Raw genomic sequence first — 11,707 nt, 5'->3', positions numbered from 1 at the left:
GTCACAGTAAAGCCTTTGATGCACCAGACGCAGGCAACGTGTCAGTATTTCTGGGTCAGTTGCTGTTTTTTTTCTACTTCTTAATACAGGTATTTTTCAGATACTGTTCTTAATTCTACCACTCTATCTATCTATCTATCTATCTATCTATCTATCTATCTATCTATCTATCTATCTATCTATCTATCTATCTATCTATCTATCTATCTATCTATCTATCTATCTATCTATTCTTTTTTCATTTTTCTTTCTTTCTTTCTTTAGCCTTTTAACTGGAAGATAACTACTGTAGCTAGATGCATGTAACAGTATTAGATATATTCAAGGAAAGTACAGATACCTCACATTTTTACCAGTGTAATGTACTTGAGCAAATTCACTCTGTTATATTCCATCACTGCTAACAGCTTACTGCTCATATGTCTGTGAACAGTCCTTTAAAGATGAACCAGTATAATCAGCCATGAGTGTTTCGTAGAACAGATAAACTTTCATCTGATTCAGGTTGCCCTCTTTGGGTTTTTGAGGGTGAAGTAATATCTAGATTCCCACCATGTTACCCTCTTTATATTCAGATGTTTACTGCTTTTGCAGGAGAAAATCTATTTTTCTAAACATTTGTGATGTGCGTATGATTTTGATCTACATATATGTAAATCAGGGTGATTATGGCCTAAAACAAGGCAGTATTCTTTCAAAGTGTTTGATTTTGAGAGTAGAGTACTGCCTTATCTTTGATGATCTGATATATCTAGTCTCGGTTGGATATAATCCTTGGGGACTCCTTGGACAGGCTGATGTAGCAAGTGGTCCTCTCTCTGCAAGAACATGTCAACGCATCTAATATATCTATGCATAGCCAGATCTGGCTATCGATGTTGTCTTGTTAGCAGCTTCATCCACAGGGCTGATGAATAAACTCTTAAGTCTCTGGTATATGCACGATGTTGCCCTCCCTCAGAGTGTAAACAATGTGCAGACAGATTAGTTCTGCTGCTGTGGGTGAAGCAGATTAGCAGAGATTATTAACAAACATGTTGAATTAAACAGACAGTATCACTTATTTCTTTGCAAACATCCCAGCTGTGTGGTTAAGGGTGCAAGTGCTTAAACCAGCATGGTAAAAACACCATGTCTCCCCACGGGAGCAGTCATCACCTTGATTGGACACAGAGCTGCCTGGATTCAATCTTCTTGGTCCCAATTACGGTCAGATTTACTGACATCAGTCACAGTTCATCACAGTGATTATGCTCAAGCTGTTCAGTGAGGAGATGATACAGAGCTTATGGGAACCACCACTAATTGGTGGTCTTCACTCTCTCACTTTCTGTCTACTCATATCTATTCCACTGGGATACATACAGATTTGTCATATCTACACTGCATAATCCTTTTGGGTTACAACAATTTTATAATAATGTATTCGAGTTTTCCTTTATGTACTCTCCCAACTGTCTGAAAGCCTCCACTATCATTCTCATCCCCAAAAAGACTAGTATAGACAGGCTCAATGACTACAGACCTATAGTCCTCACAGCATATAATGTTAAAGTACATGAGAGATTGTCTATCCCCCTCCCTTGACCCCCACCAGTTTGCTTGCAGAACTAATCGGTCCACGGAGGATGCCATCACCATCACCCTTCACAGAGCGCTGAGCCATCTGGAGAACAGGAAGAGCCACGTGAGGATGCTCTTCTGGGACTACTGCTCAGTGTTTAACACCATAATACCAGACATCCTCACCAAACTGGACCACCGTCAGATACCCCCTGCCACCTGCTACTGGATCAAAAACTTCCTCACCAACCGACCTCAGTCAGTCCAACTCAGCCCCCCGTCACTCAGCACCAGATCTCGCTGGGCTGCATTCTCCGCCCTCCTACTGCACACCAATGCATCCAACCAACGTTATCGTCAAGTATGCCGGTGACACCGGTGACGGTGGTTGGGTTTATCTCTAATGGAGATAATACAGTGTACAGGGCAGCGGTAGAGAACTTGTCCTGCTGCTGCTCAGAAAATAACCTGAAGCTGAACGTCCTTAAAACAAAATAACTCATAACTCATTCCCCACTCATTCTAAACAGAGGACGGGTAGAATTCGTGTCTACCTTCAGGTTTCTGGGCACCCACATCTCAGCTGAGCTCATCTGGACCCACAACATCAACACCCTGGTGAAAGCCTCCTGTCTCAGAAGAACGCCTTGCACCCCACCCACCACCTGTTTGATCAGCTGTCCTCTGGTCAGCACCTCAGGTCAATCAGGTCCCACACCTCTAGACTCACAAACAGCTTCTTCCCTCTGCCATTTGGAGTGTCAATAAACACTATCCCCCCCACACCACATCCCTGTCCACCCACTGCACTAATCTGAGCCATGGTCTGAGTAACCCCCATCATTCAGGTCACTCACACACAGACTCTATTCAGATCAAGTCTTGTCTTTGCACTACTTCCAAGCACTTTTCAAATTGTATGTACCTCTACAATGACATGGGGCTATTCTATTCTGTTCTATGCTATTCTATTCTACTGATACTCCACTGGTACCATCATTTTCTCCATGGTTTGGCTTCAAATTGTATTTACTCCAGTTTTTGTAGATGTACATGACTGTTAATAATATGCTCTTTCCCCTTTTAATGTCATGTTCAGAGTAGTGGAAATTATTCATGTTCAGTATTAAGAAGAAATGTGTCGCTTTGTGAAATATTGTCTTCTTTACTTAGCAGCAAGATAGAGTCATTCTTTACTTTTTAAACTTATGAACAAAAACACGACTTAAAATGACAAAAACTGGACTAAAGTTACAGAAATAATTTTGGACTTGGAGTATTAGTCAGGTAAATGAGGACAACTGAAAATGTCTCTTTGAGGTCTGGGTAATTGTGATGAAAATGTATTCCTGGTTATCTTCCATTTTACAAACCACAAAATGAATGTGCTGGTGAGAAAATAACAGACAGAGATAGAATGATAATGATCATGTTACTGATAAAAAATATAAATTCATTAAAAAAAACAGAAAATAAATAATAACCCTTAAAAACAAACTCCTCAACAACGATCAAATTTGTAATTAATTCACGAGAAATCAAAACATATGTAAACCAGAGTATAATATATTTTTAGACGTATGGAAATTAAAGCAATTTTGTGGTCGTATTCGAGTGATCTTATTCAGCTGTCTAATGAGTGAGTCATCACTTGCTATGGTATAATCAGCATAAGGCACCAACTGAAGAGGAGCAAATGGAAGCAAATCGAAACAAGCCTTTGTTACACGATCATGACCACTTGCTCTTGTCAAACAGAAGGACTTAGAAAGAAAACCCTGTCTCTGATGCAAGCCTGGCTCAGATATAGTGCTGTTGCTTTCTGCAGTTGAGATAAATAAATGTCCTGCCACTGAGAAAATGCAGTATATACAGTGGATACATGGATACATGCTTTTGAGACTTTTCATTTTCAATACTTCTCTACAATTAATAATCTTACCAGTTTGGCTCATTTGTAATTCTACTGTAGAAAAAAAATCTTTAGGTCAGATTAGATTCTCATACCATTAAAACTGGATCAAAACAACCCAAAGTCAATCAGACTTTCATTGTTGCTACTTTTGCCCAAACTGGATCTGATCAAATGATGCCTAGTTGACTGAAATTGGACTAAAATCCAAAAAGAAGTTCATTCAGCCATAACAAAGGGATTTACACTGTTTATCTGATTTTTAAGTAACATTACTTTACACTATACATTAAAGTATTGATTCACTCACATGAGCAATTTTTGTTCATCCAGAAAGGGAGTCAATATGCACCTTACAGGCACATGATGAGGATGGATCATTTAAGCATACATCTGTAATAATAGCATTGTTCATTTTTTATGGCTTGCACATGAATCTTGTATTGCATTAGTGCTTGAGGATGAATTCTAAGGGTTTAAAATCATGATGTGTGTGCAGAGAAAGGTTGACCTATGGAGAGACGGGCTGACCTGTCTTGATTGTCCATATGACAGCAATGTATATGTTCATTGCAGATTCACATTCACATATCTAAAGGTCTGCCCTACAGCTTAAATGTGTTATATGCACAATACATTTTTTTCTATGTCTGTGAGGATAAGTAAAGCGTTTCATTTCCTCAGCCACACCTGCAAATCCAATCTTATTAAATGCACATTGGGTTCACCACACTTATTTAAAAGTTAATTCTCAAATATTTCCATAACTTCATACTGAATTTTTATGACTTCACTGAAGCTATGCTGCAGTGAAACAACTTTTACAGATCCCCATGACATTCAAAATGTGTTTTACTGTAGACTAGAACATAAAGAATGAATCTTCCTTTCGCCTTTTTAGAGTGAGAAGGATTTCAGGGAAGCTATTTAAGTCAGAAACTGCAGTCTTCACAACAGACACCTACATTTTGTTTTTACTGTTGCAAATGTTGTAAACTATTCAAAATAGCTATCTTCCCATTGGGCCGGGGGTCATGACCCAGATTATGGAAAGCGATGCTGTAGAGAACTGAGCCCGAGGCATGAGGATGCCTGTTGTTTAATTGAAGTTTAATGGAAAAGATGTGTGTGGCTTCAGTTTTCATGTGATAGGGTTCAGTGCCATCTAGTGGTAATAAGTAACACAGTTTAGTAACACTAAACTGTGACTGCATGTGGGTTTGGACTTCTTTTCTTACATTATTCAGAAATAAGAGTCAGAAGATTTATTATTATTTAATTGATGAAGAAACCAAATGAACTGCTTAAGTTTATAAAGCCATAAGGATTGCATTAGAAGGAACATAGTTAGTTCCTGGAGATTTATTAACAAATCCATGAGAGTTACATATGCCACACACTGTAATAATAATAATATACATAATATGAGCATTTACAAAATAACAAATGTGAATCTGCAAATATGTAAAAGTCTAACTACTCTAACTAAGTCATTTAAGGTACAAAATACATTTACATACTGCATAAAAAGCCTTTGTAGTGTCATTTTGTATGCATCCACTGAAATAAAGTCATAGTCAGCAAGTTCATTCATCTGTTTCATTCATCGTTCTATCAGCCTGGTTCATTTTTAGTTGTACTGCCTCGTCAGAATTCCTTGTCTCCATTGCTTTGCTCTTTCCGCGCTCCTCATCCAGTTTTTTATAGTTGTAGTAATGCATAACGAAGAAAAATATGCCAGAAACCAGCATGAATACACCGCATGCATAATATATGTATTTGTAATCACCAAAATAATCAACCAAAGCTCCTGAAAGAGAACACACATAATCTGTTAGTAACTCCATCTTGGAAATTTCTATACTTTGCTTATGTGTATAATCAAAATCACAATTCAATGGAAAAAAAGAGAAGAAAAAAAACACCACAAACCTGCCATTGGAGGTCCCAGAAGCACTGGCCCACACTCAATAATGGTGACAAGTCCAACAGCAGTGGAGAAACGAGGAGCTCCAACAAGGTCCATTAGAACTTCAAAAAGGAGTGCAGAAAGCATCCCAAATGCCAAACCAAAGAAGACAGCATATACAACTAGGCCCGTATAGCCAGACGCCAGTGGGCACATTAGGTGACATACGCCATTGTATGAAACAGCAAAACTGAAAAAATACTGTATTCTCGGCCTGATCCACTTGGTGTTGCCAACTAAGCCAGTTGTCGGTCTAATGAACATGTCCGCCAGAGCAAAAATGGAGAGCAAGAAAGCTGCTGAATATTCATCAATCCCTTGATGTTTGGCATATGGAGCCATGAAAACCACAGGTGCAAAAAAGCCAAAAAACAAGACCACATTACCAATTAGATAAATGAGGAAGCCCCTGTGTCTGAAAAGTGAGAGATCTATGAATTTCTGCACAAAGCTGTGACCCTTGCTCTCACTTTGATCTTCAGTCTGAAGGTTATCGGAGTGGGTAGTGGTGTCTTCAGCAGCAGCGTGTTCCTGAGCTTCGCTTTCACACTTTGATGACTCATCTATTGTTTTCCGTGGTATGCTTTTGTTGACTGGTCTCATCAAAGCACCAGCTACACAGCAGTTCAAAACAATGGATCCCAGGATGAGGAAGCTTCCCCTCCAACCAAAGGAATCAAACAGAAACTGATTGAGAGGCGCCAGAGTGGAGAGAATAACCGGACTTCCAGTCATAGCGAGTCCATTGGCCATGGGCCTTTTGACCTGGAAGTAAGTGCCTATGATCGTCAGGGAGGGCTGCAAGTTGAAGGCGAGACCAAAACCTGTTAAAAATAAGGTTAAAATTACACACAGTAATTTATGAATTATTCCCTTTAGAATATTTTGAATAAAGTGCCTAAAGTATCAGTTTAAAAAGTACTTTTAGACAGTTGAATGCACCTCTTATTATTATCTGTGACATTAGTTTTATATCGGTGATGATTTGTTTACAGAAAAAAAAATATAACTAGTCCCATGGTTTGGGCATTTCTTTTCTGTACGTCTCTGACTGGTGCAGTGCTACTAGATTAAAGATTAGGTTTAAAGTCTGAGAGGTTTGTTTGCTCTCAGTTAGTAAAATGATCGTGTGGTTTTGCCTGCACATGTGCATGTGTGGATGTTCCAAATGCACCTGAATTAACAGGACAAAAAAGGTTTTACCCAAATCTAAACATTGCTTTGATGTTGTAAGAGGGGATTATAACTTATATTATATCATAAGGGTCATTGTACTCGCTGCACTGAACGACCAACTCTGCTTTACACAGGGACATAAACAATCCCTGTGGATTGATCCTGATAGTAAAAGACTGAATGAGAGTTACAACACAACCACTCCTTCCTTCAGTGTAGTCCAGTTACAACCAGGTATCATAAAGCAAACATTATAAAGGACAGAAACAGCTATACCAGAAAAATAACACAAAACTGAATTGAACATGTGCACTGTAAGAAAGTGAATCGTTTTAAAGGATAGTTTTTTAAATTGTTGGACTAGCCTATCTGACTGTTAACAAAAAAAGGAAACATAATTTACCTCCAATTACTCCAACACAGAGGTACAGATGTATTATATTAGTTCCAAAAGAAGCGAGAGCCATGCCAGTGCAAACCAGGACCCCGCCAACTATAACCACAGGTCTGCTGCCATAGCGATTGACCAGTATACTGCTGACAGGGCCTGCACACAGGAGAGAAATATCTTACATTTTTAGCAACGTTCTGAGGGACAAATTTTTCTTGACAAATCCGGTCATGGGATACGTTGCTTGGGAATGTGCCAATACTTGAAGTATGACGGCCACTAACCTCCTGCATACATAGAAGCAAGCATGACTGAGGACACCCAGGCAATCTCACTGTAGGAAACTGAAAAATATTCCTGAATCTCCTTGAAATAGATGGTGAGGGACTTAGGAAAGGCATACGAGAATCCTATGGAGATGAAAGCGCCGAAGACGACAGCCCAGCCCCAGCCTCCGTCTGGTGGGGTGTAGCCTAGATTGGTTGCTGCTGCGGGGGGCATGTTCAATTCTCCGGCTAGAAAGTGGGAACAGCAAAAATAAGTGAACAGAAAATAAACAAGTGCAACTTTTCAAAGAAAGAGTTAGATTCACATATTTTGCATCCATTATAAGTTTCACAAGACCTCACCTCGGCCCAGTCCTTGAAACTGTATCGCAAAGTCTATGAACTCAGTCCATGTGACACAGTCTTGCACTGGGACAGAGTTCACTCTGCTGTAAGCTCTTTGATCTCATCACGTGTGCTGTGATGCAAAATATGAGTGGCCATACAAAATAGAGCAATAGCCAAGCACTAGATATTGATGACAATAAATGCTTGTAGGAAGTGTAATTCAACTGCTAAAATATGTTTCTTTTAACATACGACCCTTTCATAGACATACATTGGTTTTACTGCCGAGGCCCTTTGAACTCATGTAAGCGGTGTTTGTCTACTCCTATGTGTTTGTGCACTGCAGGTGGGTTGGTCAAAATGACATGCTCTTTTGGGAAACCTTTAAAGCTGGGATTTATGTTTTGATGTCATGCCCCCAATCCAATGGCACCCCCCGATGGCAGGGGGTCTCCCTCAGCAGGGCTAACTGAAAAAAAAAATGCTTGGAACTTCGTGCCAATCTAACTAGATCCCCAGAGCTGTTTTTTCAGTACATGTGGGAGGGACTTATACAATATTAGGAAGGCTTTCTTAATTTTATGGTTTGTCTGCACGCTTTGATTAAGTAAAAATTAATTAACTGAAAAACTGTGTTTTGTACATGTTGTGAAAAACAGCGCTGGCTACAAATTCAATGTCAGCAGTGTTGGGCCATGTGGTTGCTGAATGTGAATGCTGGAAATAATTGGTCTCTATTTTATTTTCTTAAAATTATGAGTTGTTTAAATTGATGTAGTCACTGGATATTCTTTCAGCTTAGCACAAAATCCCTAGTTTTTATGCAAATTAATCCGGTATGGATTATTGGTGTATCTTTTAGAGGTGCTGTGAGCTCTGTTTTTTTTCTTTCATGAGTTATTTAAAGATGTCTAGATGCTGAGCGATAATGTGCTCCAATTCAACCTCCTCATTAATCAGCTATTGAGACTGCAAACCGCATGTTTTGAAAGAAATACAACAAACACTACATAAAATTCAACTGAGAGAATAATAATTACAATTTATGGATTAGAATTTAAGGAAATTAAACAGCTGACATATCCTCACTAACCACTTCATTAGGTACGCCAGAGTTGGGCCACTTTTTTCTTTCCGAACTGCGTGCATAGATCATACAAAGGTGCTGGAAACATTCCTCTGAGATTTTAGTGTATAAAAGTATGTTAGCATCACACAGTTGCAGCAGATATGATGTTGCACAAACATGATGTGAATCTCCGGTTCTACCACATCCCAAATATGCTCTGTTGGCTTAAGATCTGGAAAGTGTGCCAGAGAAACCAGTCTGCTCAGTTGGTACTAAAGGTCTCAAAGTGTGTCAAGTTTGGTAAAGATGTTCAAACTGTAGCATCCCTTTCCTGTCCTTATCTTTCACAACCGGCACCAGGTGTGGTCATCTGCAGCTCTAACCCATCTGCTTCAATCTTTAACTTGTTGAGCATTTAGACATGCTCTTCTCCATGCCTTGGTTGTAATCAGTGGTTATTTGAAATGCTTCATTTTGGCTCAAAGCACCTCTGGCATCAACTTCATCAATCAAGTTTCCACTCGGAAAACTGGTGGTCACTGGATATTTCTCTTTTTTTTTGACCATTCTCTTTATGGTTGTGTGATCCAAGCAGTTTCAGACCAGCCATCTGGATACCTGCAAAGTCACTAAAATCTCCCTTTTCCCAGTTCTAAAGCCTGTTCAGTTGGCTAATTAGATGTGTGTAAAAATAAAATAAAAAATCAAACTGAAAACTAAACGTACAAAAACATGGAATGTGGAAATGTAAATAAATACTCAGCATTTCTGTTTGTAGACGTAAGTCAGGGAACTTCTCGCACTCCAGTCCACTAGATGGCGATAATAAAACAAAGCCTAGATTGCCTCAAAGGGGGAAGAAGAAGTTATTCAAGAGTTATTCAAACGCTTGTATAATCTGGTTGTTAGTTGGGGAAAAGTCGGGTTGATTCCAGTGCAAGTTAGAGCTGTGTATCCATTTGTAGCTTCAGATGTTTTCAAAAGTGAGAACATGTTTGACTTCGGGTTTAGCCAGATTGCCCAGTTGTGTAAATTCAAGAGTAACATCTGTGCTCTGCAAACATCAGCATCGCACCTTCAGTTCTGAGTCTGCTGGTGTCAGGGTGAGTTGCTCCCACTGTCTCTCTGTTTCTGCTAAACTTGTCTTTAAATTTTTAGTTAGCGGTCTGTAAAACGGGTAAACCGTTTTTAGGATAATATACTGGTTAATATGTAAACCCTGTAAAGTAAATGATTCCGCGTTACTGGTTGAAACGTCTCCAGTTTGGCAGTATAATATAAAATGATTTAAAACCACGCTTACGATTTCATAACGCTTATTTTACATGTGTAAGACTCATTTTTGACCTTGTCCTCACTGTGTGGTAGTATCTGTGCCAGCTGAGCAAAATGAAAGTTGCACTTTGAACGTTGTTAACTTAAGACAACGCTGTGGCAATACGCAACTCAATTTTTAGTTGATGGACGTTTTCCTGGGCCAAATTCAAATCGTTCAGGATCTTTGATGTAATGACTATTAATGAGGTAATCTCATCAAGGTTAACATGTCTTTTTGAAAAAAGATTATGATTTCTCATGTCAGTCACATGTGTTCAGTGTGAACCTGCATTTATTTGTGAAGCGAATGGGGTCCATCGGTGGACCTGCCAGTCCTGCTTTTCTTTGGTAAACTCAGTTGAGCTGCAAGGTCAGGCCCTCATGTCATGCACGTGGAGTCTGGTTCTTCTTACAGTTTGATCAAAAGCTGGCACAAGTAGGTCATTCTCAAGGGCTCTGTTCCTCCTCGAACAAAGGCGCAGTTATCTCTCCTGCTGCTGCGTTGATGCCCTTGTGCAACCCTGTCCAGCTCTTCTTGTGTAGCAGCCCGTCTCCTATATGTCCTCCACTCTCCTGTGCTGAGACTGAGACTGTAAACCATCTTGTGATGGCATATTAGTATATGGAACTACCTGTGCAACCTGAATGGGCTGCAAGTACCATCTAACGCTACCAGTAGAGACAAGGAAACTAGCAAAAAGGAAAGAGAAATATCAGTCAGGAGCGATATGGGGAGAGCAACAGTCTCACCATTTTGCTGCTTCTCCAATGCAACTGTTGTACTTTCATTTGAACCAAAGCAGGTTAAATGAATCCACAAGGGTTTATGCCTCCCAACAGGATTGATATCCTTCAAGTTTAACTGAATTTTGGAAAATTAGGGATAAAATATCAGACAATTCCTCATGTAAATGTCTGTTCTCCACTCTTTTCCAGGTTCTGTATGATGGGCTTTGTCCAATATGTGTGACTGAGATCCGTTTGCTCCAGTTTCTGCAGAGAAACCGGCCTGAGAAAGTACATTTCATTGATATCTCTCTGCCAGGTTATGATGGAACAAAATACAAGGCTATCACCTATGAGATGGCCATGAAGGAAATGCACGTGATTGATAAGAAAGACAAGGTGATTATTTAACCAAGATTTTAATGAACCTCACAATATGCAGTTTAACCCAAGTGTTGTATTATGCACCTTCATGCTGTGTGTTACCAGGTTCACAGCGGAGTCCCAGCGTTTGCAGTCATGTATAGCGCCGTAGGCCTCGGTTGGTTGGGTCGCTTTATGATGTGGTCACCTGTGAGACCATTGATGGACAAATCCTATGACATCTTTGCCAGGAACCGCTTAAAGTGGACCGGACGTGGAGAGGAGTGCACCACAGGACGCTGTGAAAAGAAAATACCCTGACGCTCCAGCACTGTTTTATAAGTACTGTAAATATATGAAGAACTGCATAAATATGCTGATAATCCTGTAAAAAATGGTTATGTTGGTTATATAGTTCACCTAAAGTAATTTAAAATAACAACAATGATGCAGAGATAAAATTACAACTGTAAAATAGAGCTGAAGATGAATGTATTCAAAGAAATATTTCTGGATGTACAGGTTTCATTAAATGCAGTTTGAAAATCTGTTTTTGACTGATAACAGCATTTTGTCATGATTTTTATTCTTCCTCTGGTGTGTATTC

At 39.5% G+C, this 11,707-nt stretch overlaps 2 protein-coding genes across 2 annotated transcripts; one reads left to right on the top strand and one right to left on the bottom strand.

Moving 5' to 3' along the window:
• Nucleotides 1–4,609: 4,609 nt before the first annotated feature.
• On the bottom strand, nucleotides 4,610–7,711 carry LOC309696414 (monocarboxylate transporter 2-like). Its single transcript, XM_082517640.1, has 5 exons — nucleotides 7,641–7,711; nucleotides 7,296–7,526; nucleotides 7,024–7,167; nucleotides 5,408–6,268; nucleotides 4,610–5,285 (listed from the first exon to the last, which is right to left on the bottom strand). The coding sequence occupies exons 2-5, from the start codon at nucleotides 7,510–7,512 to the stop codon at nucleotides 5,062–5,064; spliced, it is 1,446 nt and encodes a 481-aa protein (XP_082373766.1). The 5' UTR covers nucleotides 7,513–7,526; nucleotides 7,641–7,711; the 3' UTR covers nucleotides 4,610–5,061.
• Nucleotides 7,712–9,534: 1,823 nt separating this feature from the next.
• LOC309697410 (uncharacterized protein) lies at nucleotides 9,535–11,648 on the top strand. The gene is made up of 3 exons (XM_082519288.1): nucleotides 9,535–9,797; nucleotides 10,948–11,136; nucleotides 11,227–11,648. Exons 1-3 carry the CDS (start codon nucleotides 9,666–9,668, stop codon nucleotides 11,419–11,421), a joined length of 516 nt encoding a protein of 171 aa, XP_082375414.1. The 5' UTR covers nucleotides 9,535–9,665; the 3' UTR covers nucleotides 11,422–11,648.
• The last annotated feature ends 59 nt before the right edge of the window (nucleotides 11,649–11,707 follow it).

This window comes from Aulonocara stuartgranti, assembly GCF_965226115.1.
Source record: "Aulonocara stuartgranti genome assembly, chromosome: 20".
Lineage (NCBI taxonomy): Eukaryota > Metazoa > Chordata > Actinopteri > Cichliformes > Cichlidae > Aulonocara > Aulonocara stuartgranti.
Note: the sequence above shows the minus strand (reverse complement) of the source record. Positions and strands in the feature narration are given on the sequence as shown.

Excerpts from the sequence above, each read along its gene's own strand:
- LOC309696414 (XM_082517640.1), bottom strand. The coding sequence starts at position 7,512 with ATGCCCCCCGCAGCAGCAACCAATCTAGGCTACACCCCACCAGACGGA. Across the intron at positions 7,168-7,295 it reads TGCTTCTATGTATGCAGGAG|GCCCTGTCAGCAGTATACTG; the intron begins GTTAGTGGCCGT and ends TCCTGTGTGCAG. Across the intron at positions 5,286-5,407 it reads TCTGGGACCTCCAATGGCAG|GAGCTTTGGTTGATTATTTT; the intron begins GTTTGTGGTGTT and ends GTTCTCTTTCAG.
- LOC309697410 (XM_082519288.1), top strand. The coding sequence starts at position 9,666 with ATGTTTTCAAAAGTGAGAACATGTTTGACTTCGGGTTTAGCCAGATTG. Across the intron at positions 9,798-10,947 it reads CTGAGTCTGCTGGTGTCAGG|GTTCTGTATGATGGGCTTTG; the intron begins GTGAGTTGCTCC and ends ACTCTTTTCCAG. Across the intron at positions 11,137-11,226 it reads TGATTGATAAGAAAGACAAG|GTTCACAGCGGAGTCCCAGC; the intron begins GTGATTATTTAA and ends GTGTGTTACCAG.